General features: G+C 41.8%; 2 protein-coding genes across 6 annotated transcripts in view; one reads left to right on the top strand and one right to left on the bottom strand.

Annotated features, from left to right (window-relative positions):
* Nucleotides 1-1,634, bottom strand: part of UROS (uroporphyrinogen III synthase) — a 26,599-nt gene extending 24,965 nt beyond the window's left edge. The window contains exon 1 of one of the 4 annotated variants that reach the window (XM_070752507.1): nt 1,612-1,634. Coding sequence is in view for 1 of the 4 variants with exons in the window: in XM_070752504.1 (XP_070608605.1) it covers nt 1,172-1,441 (270 nt within the window). In the remaining 3 variants the exon portion in view is untranslated. Of the gene's footprint in view, nt 1-1,171; nt 1,443-1,611 lie in introns of those variants that run through there. The other 3 variants (XM_070752504.1, XM_070752506.1, XM_070752508.1) reach the window with 3 other exon arrangements.
* BCCIP (BRCA2 and CDKN1A interacting protein) lies at nt 1,251-17,383 on the top strand. 2 transcript variants are annotated; one of them, XM_070752510.1, is made up of 8 exons: nt 1,251-1,595; nt 5,402-5,476; nt 8,408-8,488; nt 10,274-10,357; nt 13,370-13,557; nt 13,990-14,161; nt 15,319-15,975; nt 16,421-17,383. In XM_070752510.1, exons 1-7 carry the CDS (start codon nt 1,440-1,442, stop codon nt 15,487-15,489), a joined length of 927 nt encoding a protein of 308 aa, XP_070608611.1. In that variant the 5' UTR covers nt 1,251-1,439; the 3' UTR covers nt 15,490-15,975; nt 16,421-17,383. The 2 variants fall into 2 exon arrangements, with proteins under 2 accessions (XP_070608611.1, XP_070608610.1); XM_070752509.1 differs by having other exon boundaries at nt 1,357-1,595; nt 15,319-15,944; nt 16,295-17,383.

Here is a 17,383-nt window from a genome sequence, read left to right as displayed (position 1 = left end):
TATTTTATTCCTTTCATCCTCCTACAGAAAATTAAAAAGACTAAAAATATTTTCCCTTCTCTACTGAGGAAAAAATATTTCTCTCCCACTGTCTCTTTAAGGGGGGCAGGTTTCCATGTGTGTACTTTAATTGCACTATATTCTTAGCATGTGCTAACATGAGATCTCCATGCCTTAAAAAAAGCATTTGTTCCTTTATACATGTTTCATTCATGTATTATAAATCTATTGAGCAATCCAATCTTTGGGGCAAAATTCAAGTCATACGCATAATAAATAATAAAACAGAAAAAGCCAGAACTTGCAATCATTGGAGGTTGGCTACTACAAAAGCCAACCATACACCAATTGACGTTGCATGCACTGCAGTGCACTGCATGGATTGGCACCTGCATATACATAGTCCTCAACTTACAAATGTTCATTTAGTGACTGTTCAAAGATACAATGGTGCTTAAAAGTGACTTATGGCCATTCACACTTATGACAGTCACAGCATCCTTATGGTCACATGATTTATTAAAAGATGCTTGGCAACTGGCTCATGTTTATGACAGTTGCAGCATCCCGGCATCATGTGATTTCCCCCTTCTGATGAGTACAGAAACCAGATTCACTTAACAACCATCCGACCAATTTAAGAAACCGCAGCAATTTACTTTAACCAATGTGGCAAGAATCATTGGTAAAACAGAGCAAACTCAGTTAACAAATTTCTGATCAATAAAAGTTTATCCTCAATATAAACGTCGGGCTCAGTTTTGGTTGTTAAGTTGAGCCCTACAACCTGATTACAGCAGGCTGACTGCATTTGAGAGGCAAAGAGGTGGACAGTCGCTGGCTGCACTAAAGCAGGGGTCTCCAACTTTGGCAACTTTTAAGACTTGTGGACTTCATTTTCCAGAATCCCTCCACCAGCTGGCTGAGGAGTTCTGGGATTTGAAGTCAACAAGTCTTAAAGTGGCCAAGGTTGGAGACCTCAGACCACAAGGCTTTGCCTAATTCAAGTCTCTTCTTTGATGAAAAGGTCTCCCCCCACCCCAGGTCCCCCGCATTTTTGTAACTAGGATCCGAAGGGTTTCCCTCAGTGACCAAGGCAGAAGCCAAGTTCCGCCCTAGACCGACCCTGACAGAAAGGAAGTTCCGTTCCCGGAACGCGCGCTCTACCTACCCTAAGCCGGTCATTGGTTGAACAGGAGCTGCCCCCTTCTCTTCTCTCCCCCCCCCTTCCGCCCCCGCCGTGGATCCTCCCCACAGGAAACAGCGGCTCCGAACCACGTCGAGACTCGACGGCTCCTCTCCTCTCCCAGACCGGCCTTCGTCTTTGCTTTCGCTTCCCCGCCGCCCGCGTTTCCGGCTCGCGAGCGCATGCGCGTAGAGGAAAACGGGGGGAAAAAAACCTCACCAAAAGAAAAAAAAAGAAAGAAAGAAAAAGAAGCATGGCCAGTGGGGCGAAACGAAGGAAGGCGGACGGGCCTTCAAAGACTCGGCTGGTGGAGGAGGAGGAGGAGGAGGAGGAGGAAGGCAGCGACGTCCAGGACTCCGATTCGGAGCTGGAGAGTGATAGCGAGGAGGACGAAGAAGATATAAACGAGGTGAGTTGAACCTTACCCATCCCAAGCGGCGGCTTCTTTTCCAGCCTCTCCCTGCAAGCAGACGAGACTTTCCCGGCTTCTTGATTAGAGTTGTTGGCAGCATCGAGTCCAGATGAGGCGAAGGAGGGAGCTTCAAAAACGCCCCAGTTTGGTTGCTGGCCTTGGCTTCATTCCCACTGAGAAGATCCCGCCGTTTCCACAGTGTGATTCTGCCTGGAAACCCTCTTCATTTCCAGATTGCTTCTCATTCATTCGTTCGTTCAGTCATTCAATTAATTATTTAATTAAATTTATTTATTTATTTTGTCAAGCATGTACAAGACAGTAAGTATTGGTAGAAACATAAACATTAGCAAGGTAGGTACAGGTAAATTAGGCAATAGGACAGTAGCAATAGCATTTAGACTTATATACCGCTTCATAGTGCTTTTGCAGCCTTCTCTAGGCGGTTTACAGAATCAGCATATGGCCCCCAACAATCTGGGTCCTCATTTTACCCACCTCGGAAGGATGGAAGGCTGAGTCAACCTTGGTGGTGAGATTTGAACTGCTGAACTACAGCTAGCAGTTAGCTGAAGGGTCTTGCAGTGCTGCACTCTAACCACTAAGAACATAAGAAGAGCCATGCTGAATCAGGCCAAAGCCCATCAAGTCCAATATTCTGTGTCACACAGTGGCCCACCAATTGTCCATGGGGATCTTGAGCAGAAAGAGAAGGCAAAACCCTCCATTTCCCCTGACCCTCACAAATGGTACTCAAGGGAATCCTGCCTGCCTCAACCAACATAGAGGCAGCACATGGACATCCGTTTCAATAACCACGGATACACTTGGCATCCACGAATCTGTCTAATCCTGGCTGACAGCTGTCACAACCTCTTCTGGAAGTGAATTCCGTAAACCAACAACCCTCTGGGTGAAGAAATATTTCCCTTGATTTGTCCTCGCTTTCTTACCTATGAAACTGCGCCACCCTGGCTCTTAGGACAGGGATGATAGGCACCAATGATGGCCTGCTACCAGAACGCTAAGGTGCTATGTTCCGGGAGCAATTTTTGGGATGTGCACGCAGCTGTGTGTCCCTGACATGCACACACGTGTGAGATTTCGCTTTGCATGTGCAGCAAGTGAAATCTTGCGTGAAGACGCTCCCGAGCGAGATTTTGATGATTTTCACTGATTTCTGCTTCTGCGCATGTGCCCACAGCAGCTTTGGAGGGTACACCGCTAGCGCCGAAGACGGCAGGCCTTCCACTGGTAGGCACAATGGTGCGCTTATGCATGCTCCTTACAGACCTCTTAGGCATGGGGTGAGGTTGACAGTAGATAGTCTAAGGTTTGGGGGATTTGGGGAAGAAACCACAGAATCAAGTAGTGCATTTCAGGCATTGATCCCTCTGTTGCTGAAGTCGTATTTTCTGCAGTGGAGTTTGGAGCTGTTTACATTGAGTTTGAATCGATTGTGTGCTCGTGTGTTGTTGCGGTTGAAGCTGAAGAAATAATGACAGCTAGCACATTATGGTAAATGATTTTGTGAACTACATTTAGGTCAGATCGAAGGCGGCAAAGTTCTAGAGTATCTAAGCCCAAAATTTCACATCTGGTGGAATAAGGTACAGTGGTACCTCTACTTACAAACTTAATTCATTCCGTGACCAGGTTTTTAAGCAGAAAAGTTTGCGATTGGGGAAACCACAGGGAGGGTGGAGGCCCTGTTTCCTCCTAGGAGATTCCTAGAGAGGCCCCACAGAGGCTTCTCCCTGCCTTTTCCTGCCCTGTTTCCTCTCAGGAGATTCCTAGACAGGCCCCACGGAGGCTTCTCTCTGCCTTTTCTGGTTACAGTTTTGGAGGCTTGGGTTTGTAAGTGGAAAATGGTTCTTGAGAAGAGTAAAAAAAATCTTGGAATACCTGGTTCTTATCTAGAAAAGTTTGTAAGTAGAGGCATTCTTAGGTAGAATGTATTCTGTTGCAAGCAGAGGAGTGGAGAATTCTTCTTGTGAAATATTGTTTGACTGTCTCGATTGTATTGATATCTGTGGGAAGAAACAGCCATCTGATTCAGTTCCAAGCTGGGAGAAAGACACTGAAAACATGGATGCTGATTGGAAAGAATTAGTACCCCTTTATAATGCCTTAGTAAGGCAGGATTCCCTTGAGTACCATTTGTTGGGGGTCAGGGGAAAGGGAGGGTCTTGCCGTCTCTTTCTGCTCAAGATCCCCAAGGACAATTGGTGGGCCACTCACTGTGTGACACAGAATGCTGGACTCGATAGGCTTTGGCCTGATTCAGCATGGCTCTTCTTATGTTCTTATGTTCACACCTGTATACTGCATCTACTTTTGGCCACCACTTTACAAAAAAGATATTGAGACTCTGGAAAGTGCAGAAAATAGAATAGAATTCTTTATCATCCAGGTGTGATTGGACACAAGGAATTTGCCTTAGGTGTATATGCTCTCAGTATAGATAAGGAGAATAAAATACATTCATCAAGAATAAAAACATACAACACTTAGTGATAGTCAAGGTTCCTAATGAGCCATCAAATCGTACTAGGAAACCAATAAAAACAATATAAATTGAAAGATACAAGCAACATGGTTATAGTCATAAGTGGAAAAAGGCTGTACTGGGAAAGATGAGAAGAAGAATAGTAATAACAGTCTTAGTAAATAGTTTGACAATGTTGTGGGAATTAGTTATTAAGTAGAGTGATGGCATTTGGGAAAAAATTGTCCTTGTGTCTAGTTGTTCTGGTGTGCAGTGCCCTACAGTGTCGTTTTGAGCATAGAAGTTGAAACAATTTATATCCAGGATGTGAGGGTCTAGATATTTTCACAACCCTCTTTTTGACTCGTGCAATATACAGATCGTCAATGAAAGGGAGGTTGGTAGCCACTGTTTTTTCTTCAGTTCTAATTACCCATTGAAGTCTGTTTGCTTGGTTTGATTGCAGAGGCAAACTAAACAGTTATGGAGGTGCAGATGACAGACTCGATAATTCCTCTGTAGAACTGAAATAGCAGCTCTTTAGGCAGTTTGAATTTTCTGAGTTGGAGCAGAAATTCTTTGTTGTGCTTCTTTGATGACTTTTTGATGTTAGATGTCCATTTTAGATCCTGTGATATGGTCGAACCTGAAAATTTGAACCTACTATTAATACTGTTGTCTAATATTGTAAGAGGTGGAAGTATGGGCAGGTTTTTCCTAAAGTCTACTACCATGTCTACGGTTTTGAGTGTATTTAGTTCAAGATTTTTCTGGTTGTACCAGTCTTTTTGCAGATTCATCATTGTCTTGAATAGACCAACCACTGTTGTATCATCTGCAAACTTCAGTATTTAATAGAGGGATCTTTTGAGATGCAGTCATTAATGTATAGAGAGAAGAGAAGTGAAGTGAAGAGAGAACACAGCCCTTGGGGCTGTGAAGAAGAGTAACTGATTAAAGGCCTGGAGACAAAAACATTTGAAGAATGGTTGGAGAATTTGGGTTTGGCTAGTCTAGAGAAAAGAATGTCTGCGGGGACATGTTAGCAGTAGTCCAGTATTTGAGGGGCTGCCACAAAGAAGAGGGGGTCATTTATGGTAGTTCCATTTAAAGTCAGCTCAACAGACAAAAGAGATTTAAAGTGATTGTATTTTCAGCTGAGACCAAAAAAAAAAAAAGGGAATTAATATCCTAGGCAGAAATTAGTAGATGTGCATGAGGAACCATATATCTCTGGCAAATGTTATAAGGCTAGATTTTAAAAACTGATACAGTTAGATGAATACTAATATGTATTATTTGTCTTGGTTCACAGGAAGTAAACATAGAATTTGAAGCATATTCAATAACTGATGGTGATAAAAATGGAATTAAAAAGTTACTACAACAGGTATGTATGTTTTTCCTGCAACCCTGGATTTTAGTTTTTGTGTTTAAAATATTGATTCTTGACTAAATAAAGATTCTTTAACTGTTCTCAAATCATTGTGGACAAATGAGATTTTGTTTGTCACATTCTGAGGACATAGGAGCCTTGGTAGCACAGTGGTTAGAATGCACCATTGTAGGCTTATTCTGCCCACAGCCTGGAGCATGACCCTGATAGGGCTTGAGGTTGACTTAGCCGTTCATCCTGCTGAGGTTGATAAAATGAGGACCCAGATTGTGGGACAAAATACCGACATTGTAAACTGCTCAGAGAGTGGTGTAAAGTATTATGGAACAGTATATTAGTCTAAGTGCTATTGCTATTTTTAACCATATGGCAATACTATTTTCTTATTTTTGTGGCAGCTTATTGGGAGGGAAAGGAATACAAAGTTTACAATTATGAATTCCAATTTGATTTTAAAAATGCAGAGCTGTGGGGCACGTTAATTTACCAAGGTGCTTTGGAATATTAAATTTCAATAAAGAAAATAAGTAACTCCATGCAAATGTGGAAATGTATGTCTAATTTTTATTTTTTCCCCAATTGCTTGAATAGGGATTATTCTTTACATATTTATGTTGTTTGTATTTTTTGTCATGGATTGTACCAGTAAGGCTAAAACCAATTTTGTTGTATATATCAGTGTTTTTCAACCAGTGTGCCGTGGCACATTAGTGTGCCGCGAGACATGGTCAGGTGTGCCGCGAAGCTCAGAGAGAGAAAGAAAACAAGAGAGAGAGAAAGAAAGAAAGAGAGAGAAGAGAGAAAGAGCAAGAGAGAGAGAAAGAAAACAAGAGAGAAAGCAAGCAAGAGAAAGAAAGAGAGAGAGAGAGAAAGAGAACAAGAGAGAAAGAAAGCAAGAGAGAGAGCAAGAGAGAGAAAGAAAGAGAGGGAGGGAAGGTGGGAGAGAGAAAGACAGAGGGAAGTAGGGAGGGAGAGAGAAAGAGAGCAAAAAAGAGGAAAGAAGGAAGAGAGAAAGAAAGGGATGGAGAGAGAAAAAAAGAGAAAGTGGGAGAGAGAAATAGAGCGAAAGGGAGGAAGAGAGAGAATTTTTTTGTCCAAACTTTTTTTAGCCCCACCCCCCCTCAATGTGCCCCATGGTTTTGTAAATGTAAAAAATGTGCCGCGGCTCAAAAAAGGTTGAAAATCACTGGTATATATGATGTACGATGACAATAAAGGCTATACAGTGATCCCCCGCTCGTTGCGAGGGTTCCGTTCCAGGACCCCCCGCAACGAGCGGGTTTTCGCGAAGTAGCGCTGCGGAAGTAAAAACACCATCTGCGCATGTGCAGATGGTGTTTTTACTTCCGCAGCGCTAGCGAGGAGCCGAAGATTGGGGGCGGCGCGGCTGTTTTGAAACATCGCCGCCGACATGGGGGGCTCGCTAGCACCCCCCTAACCCGGGTTGGGGGTTCGGGGGGGTGCTAGCGAGCCCCCCATGTCGGCGGGGACGTTTTAAAACACCCGCGCGACTTTCCAATGAGTCCCGAAGACAAACGCGGAAGTTTGACGTTTGTCTTCGGGACTCATTGGAAAGTCGCGCGGGTGCTTTAAAACGTCCCCGCCGACATGGGGGGCTCGCTAGCTCCCCCCGAACCCCCAACCCGGGTTTGGGGGTGTGCTAGCGAGCCCCCCATGTCGGCGGGGACGTTTTAAAACACCCGCGCGACTTTCCAATGAGTCCCGAAGACAAACGCGGAAGTTTGACGTTTGTCTTCGGGACTCATTGGAAAGTCGCGCGGGTGTTTTAAAACGTCCCCGCCGACATGGGGGGCTCGCTAGCACACCCCCGAACCCCCAACCCGGGTTTGGGGGTGTGCTAGCGAGCCCCCCATGTCGGCGGGGACGTTTTAAAACCCCCGCGCGACTTTCCAATGAGTCCCGAAGACAAACGCGGAAGTTTGACATTTGTCTTCGGGACTCATTGGAAAGTCGCGTGGGTGTTTTAAAACGTCCCCGCCGACATGGGGGGCTCGCTAGCACACCCCCAAACCCGGGTTGGGGGTTCGGGGGGGTGCTAGCGAGCCCCCCATGTCGGCGGGGACGTTTTAAAACACCCGCGCAACTTTCCAATGAGTCTCGAAGACAAACGTCAAACTTCCGTGTTTGTCTTCGGGACTCATTGGAAAGTCGCGCGGGTGTTTTAAAACGTCCCCGCCGACATGGGGGGTTCGCTAGCACCCCCCCCGAACCCCCAACCCGGGTTTGGGGGTGTGCTAGCGAGCCCCCCATGTCGGCGGGGACGTTTTAAAACACCCGCGCACCTTCCCAACTGAGCCCTCAAGCCTGAGGGCTCAGTTGGGAAGCGGCCCGAGCGAACGGCGTGGGCGGGAGAAGGGTGCGCGAGCCGCGGGCGCGCGGGCAGGCAGGCTGCGGACAAGCCGTTCGCTCGGGCCGCTTCCCAGCTGAGTACTCAGCTGGGAAGCGGCCCGAGCGAAGTGGCAGCAGCGAGGAGTTTGCGTGGGCGGTGGTGGGGAAACTCCTCGCTGATGCTGGCCAAGAGGGGGAAGACCTAGGGAAGCCGCCCAGCAGCTGATCTGCCCGGCGCCATCTACGCATGCGTGCCCATAGAAAAAAAGGGCACGCATGCGCAGATGGTGTTCTGACTTCCGGGTTCAAAAATCGCAAATTACCCTGTTCGCAATGGTCGGGGACGCAATAACCGGGGGATCACTGTATTTTTATGAGTACAGAATGGTTAGATATAATAAAATTAAATCATAGGTATATTATGCAGAAAGTTATATGTTCATTTGAACACTGCCTTAATTCCTACGAATGAATGTTACAGTTCTACTTGCCCAGCCCTAAAGTGGCTTTATCTGTCAAATCTGATTTCACATATAGATTATATTATATTAAATAAAAAAATATCTTTTCTCTCAGCTCTTTCTAAAGGCTCCTATTAATACAGGTGATCTGACTGATATATTGATACAACAAAATCACATTGGAAGTATTATCAAGGTATAGTGTCTTCTCATATTTTCTTAATTTACATAATATTTGGGGGGGGGAGTCTAGAATAAGATTTTAGTCTTGCCTTCCCATTTCAGTAACTCATAATCCCATGCATTTATCTGTGAGTGGTTTTATTCAGACAACCATACATTGCTTAAGGTTCATCTCCACAATGCTCATGTTTCTAGGTCTGTTTAACTTCATAACTTCTCTTCCTATATGCTATTTCTACAATATAATCATAATTAACTTGAATTCCCCACAGAATTACTGGAATATTAATGGTCAGCAATACAGTCCCCACAATTTCCTTGTGCTTCTAGCCCAGAGCTCTCAAAACATGCAACTTTAAGACTTGTAGAGACATCAACTCCCAGAATTCCTTATGGCTGGCTTAGGAATTCTAAGATTTGAAGTCCACAAATCTTAAATTTGTCAAATTTGAAGGCCCTTGTTCTAGAAACATTTTAGGCAGAACAGTATCATTTTGCATAGGGTGCCAGTTATCTGCTAGATAGAATCATAGAGCAAATAGGTTACAATTTTGATGTTGTTGTGTAAATTTACTGTTACTATTGAAAAAGATGAAGCTGCCCATAATTGATAGCACTATTTCAGAGTCTAGATAGAATTGTTCAAGTTTACTTTTCACATAATTCATTGTGTAATTAAGAAAATTGAGGAAAGTGCCATTTTCTGCAATATTGTAGTTTTAAATATTGATCAATATATATAAAGATGCTTGAAAAAGCGAGATTGCCCAAACATGATTATGGGATTTGAGCTGATAATGATTTCTTAGAAAGCGTGTATTTGAGTTCTGTCCGCTGTCATTACAATTGCGGATAGTTATCGTTTTTAAAAAAAGTTTCAAGGGAATTGAAAATAAAACTGCCAATTCAGTACAATCATAAAATATATAACCAGAGCTGGAGTACTGTGCATTGTATAATTTTGATCATCATAAACTTGAGAGAGTATTGTGAAATTGAAGAGATGCAGAAAAAGCAATATGGCAACAAAATGATTAACAAACTAGAAGGTTATATTTGCAAATAATGCTCTTATGGAAATGATACAACCCAAATTCATGTGTTTTGTATCTATACTGTGTTTAAGAAGCATGTTTCTGAATGATCTTGTTTAATTAATAATGTATATACTCCACTGCTCCCCAAGTTCTGAGCAATTTATAATATAAATACATTTTCCTCTTCTTTTTGCTCCAATTCTATGGTTAGTCACAGATTCCTAAACGTTCTAAGGTGGTTAATATTCTAAGGTTTTAATTTGGATAAGTTGCCTGACTCTCCTTAAGTATCAAGATGGACTTTGTTGTGTGTGCTACAAGATCAGTGAAAGTGGAAAGTGCAAAAAAAATTACTTCATAAATATTTGTTCCAAAGAGATGGTACTTTGAATTGATTTATCCTTGGGTCCTAAAATGCAGATAGTTAAGCTGCTGTTTAGAAACTAAATACTTTAATGCTACCTCTTCCAATGAAACATTCTTTTTTCTACTGAATATAACTCTCTACAATGTATTCGTTTCTTTATGTTACATTGCTCTGAAAAATCACTCTGTATATTTTAACTTAAATGGAGATGGCCTTTTCAATCTTTGTCATTTTTAAATTTGTTCGGACTGCAAATTCTATTGTCCATATGGACAGGAAATTCAGAGGGTTGAAGCATATCCAGTTAAAAGGGCCATATTGGGACAAATTCTTCTTTAAAATACTGAACACTATAAGCAACAGCTATACTTAATTGTTTATTTTCTTTTCATAGCAAACTGAAAACACAGAGGAAAGTGATGATGAAGATGATGATGTTTTGGGATTTATAAGCTTCTTAAATTTAACAGAAAGGAAGGTCAGTGATCATGAGCATATAAAAATCAATATTCGCTTAATTTAGCAATGAAATATTGGACTGTTTAACAGTTGTTATACAGCTACTCCTTGTTTATCAACTCTATTCAGGATCTGTTAAGCAAAAGGGTCACCAAATAAAAAAATCATATGACTGGGACTGCTTTCTAGCTGGAATGAGAGAAACTACTCAGTTTCACACTTTCAGCTTGTGTTTGCCTCCTAATTGTTTCCCCTTTCTTTGGAAACTTTGACTGCCTGTTTACTGCTTTGTAAACATTGAAAACAATTGTACTGCACTGGTAGACCATGTCTGGGAGCTGTAGGTGTTCTACAGTCCACTCTCTTGAAATTTGTTTCTCCCAATATTTCTTGGGACAGGGGGGAGACAAGCAGTTTCTATAGCCAATCTGTTCTTTACCTGATCTCCTCTCCCCACACACAATCATGTTGCTGGCAAAATAATTTTTTTCACTGTGTACAAGAGCAAGCATCTTATTCTCTTGTTATCCCTTTCCCTCTACTCTGAGCTTCACAAGGGAAGGGGGAACTATAGGTCAGGCGCAGGACAAACCTACTGACTGTAATGGAGATTATTTGATTAAGGAACGCTGTAAAGTCTTTAAATCAGTGTTTTTCAATCGGGGTTCTGTGGAAACCAAGGGTTCCGCAAGGGCCAGCCAGGGGTTCCGCGACTTAATGAGAAAACTTACTCCACTTTTGCCTCCTCCTCCTCCCAGCATGTTTATTCGGGGACCGCGTCAAAGTCGCAGCTTCAGCCACTCATAGACACCAGCGGCTGAACGCCTTCTCCCCGCGCACGGCATCCTGAGAAGTGTAGTTCTAAGGAAGCTTTCAGAAGTGTACCAAGAAGCCCTCACCTACCTTTTCGACATTATTCAACTTTGGCTTTTGACCGCGGTTTACTGCAATGGCAGCAGCTCCGTCTTTGACAACCATCGGCTTTACATTGCTTCTGATCTTTCCCCCAACTAACCTCAGATTGTGCCCATACTAGTATGTCTGCCCAAATCCCAGTGACTATGGGTGGGTTACAACATTAAAAGCTACAACATAAAACTATGCCTCATCAATGCTAGCAACAACACATTCAGGTCAGCTACTTGATTGATTCCATCTCTATTCAAGGTTCCCAGACAAGCTAACAAAATCATGTCTTAAGGGCCTTTCGGAAAAGCAACAATGTGAGGGAGAATTGTATTCCTGGGGCGATGATGTTCCATTAAAAAACGGGCCAACACTGAGAAAGCCCTTTTTCAGGGATGCATAGAAGATTGATGGTAGAAAAAGATCTCATGGTCCATCTAGTCTGCCCTTATACTATTTCCTGTATTTTATCTTTGGATGGATATATGTTTATCCCAGGCATGTTTAAATTCAGTTTATGTGGATTTACCAACCACGTCTGCTGGAAGTTTTTTCCAAGCATCTACTATTTCAGTAAAATAATATTTTCTCACGTTGCTTCTGATTTTTCCTCCAACTGACCTCAGATTGTGCCCCCTTGTTCTTATGTTCACTTTCCTATTAAAAACACTTCCCTCTTGAACCTTATTTAACCCTTTAACATATTTAAATGTTTTGATCATGTCCCCCCTTTCCCTTCTGTCCTCCAGACTATACATATTTACTGCTAACATGGACCAATTTATTAAAAAATGAAAGTTAGATGAAGCTGACATTACTGAGCAATCACCTGATGTTTTTTAGATTAAAAAAAAATGGGGGTTCGCCTTGAAGGACATTAATAGTACCAGTACACGGTACAGGTTCCGTCAGAAACCTGATGACACCAAAGGATTCCCCTGAAGAAAAAAGGTTGAAAAACACTGCTTTAAATGGTCAGAAGATGAGCATAAAATGATTTTTTTTCAGCAGCATCATAACTTTAGGGGCTGAACAAGTGGTTAGTAAGCACGTATCACTGTAACTAGAACTACTGCACCCAAAATTTATAAAAACACAGCTTCTTTTAGTTATTCAGAAAAACAAGATATAAGTCTTTAGCTTGCCTTTACTTATCAAGCGTAACAAACCATCTTCATGTCTCCCTATAACTGTGCATACATTATGTCAATAGTTTGCTTTTGAGATACCTGGTGCTCTAGAAAATAATAAAAGCATGACTTCATATAAGTTGTCTATTGTTGTAATAATATTAGCCCTTGAGATTTTAAATAGTTATTCTCATTTGCAGCGGCTGAATATCTTAACAAGCAATAATAATGCGAAGTTGTTACGTTTTTCACTGGATTTTTCAATAATGAAGTTATTGTTATTTTACGCATATTTTAATTTAAGATAGAAGTGAGACGTTGATTTGTTACTTTTGTGGAATTAATCAAGGCTGGAAGTGTTTCATATTTTTATTACGATTTTAATTCATATGCTTTGTGACTGTGAGCTAGAACAGAAAGTAAGTACTGTATCTGTGAATCCATGAATAGATTTTGAGGAGAGGGAAAATCTATGAATTAGGATGGAGAAAACATTTGATCTTGTTTTCACATATACTACTGTGTTTCCCCAAAAATAAGATCCTGTCTTATATTTTTTTGAACCTTGGAATAAGCACTTGGCCTCATTGTCATGCGCTAAAAAGTCCGATTGAGCTTATTATCAGGGGATGATTTACTTTGGGGGAAACAGGATACAAAATTGCAATGTCAATTTTAAAAAATATTTTCATAACCGAGTATAATCGGTTTCCTTTGTAGTACAGTCTATATATGTATTTTATTTTAATACATTTTTTTCTAGGGAAATGTCTCTGGACTTCACCAGACAAAAGCGGGCAAATGACACCAAAAGTTTAAGCATTTCTGTTGGGAGAATTGAAGGAATAATTTTTTAAAAATCCTTTCAAATTATTAAAAGCTGTGATTTTCCTACGTCTAAAAAACAAATGCCAATAGTTTGCTTTTCAGGTTGTTTTATATAAACAATTATTTTGCAACACACACACACACAAGATCTGTCTTTTGATTCCTAGGGTACTGAATGTGCTGAGCAAATTAAAGAACTGGTCTTAAGTCAGTGTGAAAAGAACTGTGAGCAGAATGTGGTTGAGCAGCTGGATAAGCTTCTAAGTGACACCACTAAGCCTGTGGGCTTCCTGCTAAGTGAAAGATTCATTAATGTTCCTCCCCAGATTGCTCTGCCTATGCACCAGCAACTGCAGTAAGTGCTTCTCCCAAATCATTTTTGAACTGTAATTTTTATCCTTGGATGGCCTCTGGAACCTTATTTAAATGGAAATATCTAGAATAGGAAGGAAAAAACAGAAAATACATGTAAGAGCCAGAGAAATGAAGCCCAGCAGTTTAATATTGTTTAATACGCCCTTTAATTCTAACTTGCTGTGGATAGATTGTTTTACTTAATTCTGGAAATATTGTTTGTAAGGGAAATAATATTTAGCAATATATTGCAGGCAAATTGAATTATGTAGTTTTCAGAGCTTCACAGTAACTGGAAAATACATTAAAACTATTGCATTTTCTTTTAAACATTAAAATGTTACTGTAGTGGGTTACAGTTTGTGGGATGAGAGCTGGATATAACAGAAGTGCTTTGCCCTTGATCTTTGATGTAATTCACATTTACCTCTAGGAAAGAAATAGCGGAAGCTCAGCGTACAAACAAACCTTGTGGCAAATGCTACTTCTACCTTCTCATTAGCAAGACTTACACTAATAAGAAGAATGCTAAAAAAGGAGGAAGTGGTACGCAGCAGAAAGCAGAGCTAATGTTTTCAAATGCCGAAGAAGAATTTTTCTATGAGGTGAAATTGTTGTTTAGTTCAATTTCCAAAGTGCATTTTGATTTACACATTTACTTGTTGCATTTATACACTGCCCGATTCCCAGCAATTTTAGGCAGTGTTGCAGTCTTGTGGTTTAAGCTTTTTATTTCTAGTGTGAAATTACTATTGAATATAGATCAGTGATGGCTAACCTTTTTGTCGTCCCGTGCACTTGCATAATGCAATATGTGGGTGACCCCCTCATGCACCCCACGCATGTGCATGTGACTCCCGCACTCCTCAACCCCACACATGCGTGTACAACCCCTGCCCCTAGTGCATGCACATGTGACCCACGGCTGCACCCACATATCATCACCCAGAGCCTGGAAGGAGTTGGGTGGCTTAAAAATTAATTAAATTAAATCATACATGCGCCATGTATACATGGCTGAGACCCAAAATCAGCTGGGTGGTGGGAGGTGCCGCTCCCCCACCCCAAAGACTACATGCGCCTCCCGCACCCCTACCCCCATATATGCATATGCACCCCCTATGCATACACATGCGCCTTCCACCCCAGTGCATGCATATGTGACCCACGCATGCATAAGCATCTCATGCATGCTCCCTGCATGTACAGCAGAGACTGAAAAATCAGCTGGCTGGTGGTGTGTGTGTGTGCAGTGGAACTGAGCTTGGGTAACGGCTCCCGTGCCATCAGGACGCTGTGTGCCACTTTTGACATGCATGCCATAGGTTTGCTATCACGGATATAGACAAATTGTTTGGCATGTATAACTGTCATAGTGATAAAACATACGTATGATTTGACAATTTACCCTTAGTTCCTATGACCTTATTCTATGGATTACTACTACAGATCTAGCTAAGAAGCATCTGCCTTGAATAGAAAAGTTTTGGAACTGGTCACTAGAGCTGGATCCTCCACTGTTTCAAATCTAAAACAACTGTTTAGCCTTATGCTTGGCTGACAGAGGAATGGTAATTTACGTTGTTTCCACTGCCATGACATAAACCCTGATTTAGGTGGAGGCAGTTCCCAATCTTCTGATCAGGAATTTTCAGTTATAGCTGGTTTTCATTAAATGTCTTGCTTGTTGTCTAATTATATACTATTTTCTCCACTTGAAAAATAATCCAAATCAATGTAAGATTTGTTTGTTTTTAAATAGCAATCGGTGCTGAAATTCAGTTATTCAGTAGAAGAAGAGAGTGACTCATGCTTGGGAGGCAGATGGTCTTTTGAAGATACACCTATGAAGCCTTTGCGAACAGTAATGGTAATCCCTTCTGACAAGATGAGTGCCGTCATGGAGAAGTTCAAAGAATACCTTTCTGTCTAGACCATTTTCTACGCAAACTGTATTGATGGATGAAGTCATCCAATAAAATGTTGACCTTTGAGTCATAAATGGACATTTTAAAAAAATGCTTTGCATTCTTTCAAGGTTTCCTTCATATTGTAAAATGTCAGGTATATTTCTGCAACATCTTTGTATGCTGTGAGTTGGTCATTTAAAATTGTATAATTGGGATTTTTAAATAATTGTCAATATTTATTTGCTACATACTTTTCTTAACTGACTTTTACGTACTGAAAATATTGTCATTTGTTCACTTATGATATTCAGCAATCTCATGTATCAAGGTTTATAAACAACTTTGTCTGTCATCATACCATATACAGTAATACCTCGTCTTACGAACCTAATTGGTTCCCGGAGGAGGTTCGTAAGACGAAAAGTTCGTAAGACGAAACATTGTTTCCCATAGGAAACAATGTAAAATCAATTAATCCGTACAACGAAAAAAAACCACGACGACGCCCGGCTGTCACCTTTTGAAACAGCCGGGGGGCTTCTCAGCGGCCTCCCGAATGCCGAACCCGGAAGTTCGGGTTTGGCGTTCGGGTTCAGGAGGACACTGGGAAGCCCCCCGGCTGTTTTAAAAGGTGACAGCCGGGCGGCGGGGCTTCTTGGCGGCCTCCCGAACGCCGAACTCGGAAGTTCGGGTTTGGCGTTTGGGTTCAGGAGGACACTGGGAAGCCCCCCCCCGGCTGTTTCAAAAGGCGACAGCCGGGCGGTGGGGCTTCTCCGCGGCCTCCCGAACCCGAACTTTTGCCGAACTTCCATGTTCGGCATTCGGGAGGCCGCTGAAAAGCCCCGCCGCCCAGGTGTCACCTTTTAAAACAGCCGGGGGGCTTCTCGGCGGCCTCCTGAACGCCAAACCTGGAAGTTCGGGTTTGGCGTTCGGGTCCAGGAGGACGCTGAGAAGCCTCCCGGCTGTTTCAAAAAGCGACAGCAGGGCGGCGGGGCTTCTCGGCGGCAACAGGTTTGTAACAAGGAAAAAGTTCGTAAGAAGAGACAAAAAATTTCTGAACCCCAATTTCGTATCTCGGGTTGTTCATAAGACGAGGGGTTCGTATCATGAGGTACCACTGTACATAGAAAAGAAATATACAGGCAGTCCTTGTTTAAGGATCACTCTTTTACAGAATGTTCAAACTTAGAACTACGCTGAATGAGTATTAGTTATAAGTCCTAGTCCTTAATGCTGTCATGGTGTCCCACAGTTCCATGATCGTGATTTGCAATCTCTGCTAGCTTCTGCTAATGGGGAACTTGGCAGGAAATTGCAAGTCATAATCATGAGGTCCTTGTTTTCCAGCAACTGGGACTGCTGGAAGTGTTGTCATTAAGCATTGTAATGTGGGTTATTTGACTGACAACTGTATCATGTAATGATAGAATTTTTGGTTCCAATTAACTTTCTTAAGTAAGAACGATATATACCAAGGGTGTCAAATTCACGGCCTGTGGGCTGGATGCATCATATGCTGGCCATGCCCACCCCCGGTTTAGCGAAGGGAAAAGTCATGATATGTCATGTTATGACAACTGAGGTCGTGAGTTTCAAACCCATGAAATATACTAATAGAGTTTGCGGTATGAAACTTATGGAATAATGCATCATCCCGTTGGGGCTTAAAGTTCTTCATTATAATTTCTGTTTTCATTTGTTGTTTTTTGTTTCTGAAATGGTTTATAAATTTATGTACAATATTAACTGAATTATGTACAATATTAACTGAGCAGATCACAATATGGCAAAGAGAGTAAAATGCAATATAATTCCAAAAGCCAAAAGAAATATAATATTGAGATGTCAAATCCACAAATCTGTTAATATATCGAATAAACAAAGATGCATATTTTAAGATTTTGTTTTTAAACTTCA

This window comes from Erythrolamprus reginae, chromosome 5, assembly GCF_031021105.1.
Source record: "Erythrolamprus reginae isolate rEryReg1 chromosome 5, rEryReg1.hap1, whole genome shotgun sequence".
NCBI lineage: Eukaryota > Metazoa > Chordata > Lepidosauria > Squamata > Dipsadidae > Erythrolamprus > Erythrolamprus reginae.
The sequence above is the reverse complement of the archived record's forward strand: the minus strand, read 5'-3'. Positions and strand labels throughout refer to the sequence as shown.

What these genes read in the sequence shown, in the direction of transcription:
- BCCIP (XM_070752510.1), top strand. Translation starts at nt 1,440, where the DNA reads ATGGCCAGTGGGGCGAAACGAAGGAAGGCGGACGGGCCTTCAAAGACT. An exon ending in ACATTGGAAGTATTATCAAG is followed by an intron (nt 8,489 to 10,273) that starts GTATAGTGTCTT and finishes TTCTTTTCATAG; the next exon opens with CAAACTGAAAACACAGAGGA. An exon ending in AAGAAGAATTTTTCTATGAG is followed by an intron (nt 14,162 to 15,318) that starts GTGAAATTGTTG and finishes GTTTTTAAATAG; the next exon opens with CAATCGGTGCTGAAATTCAG.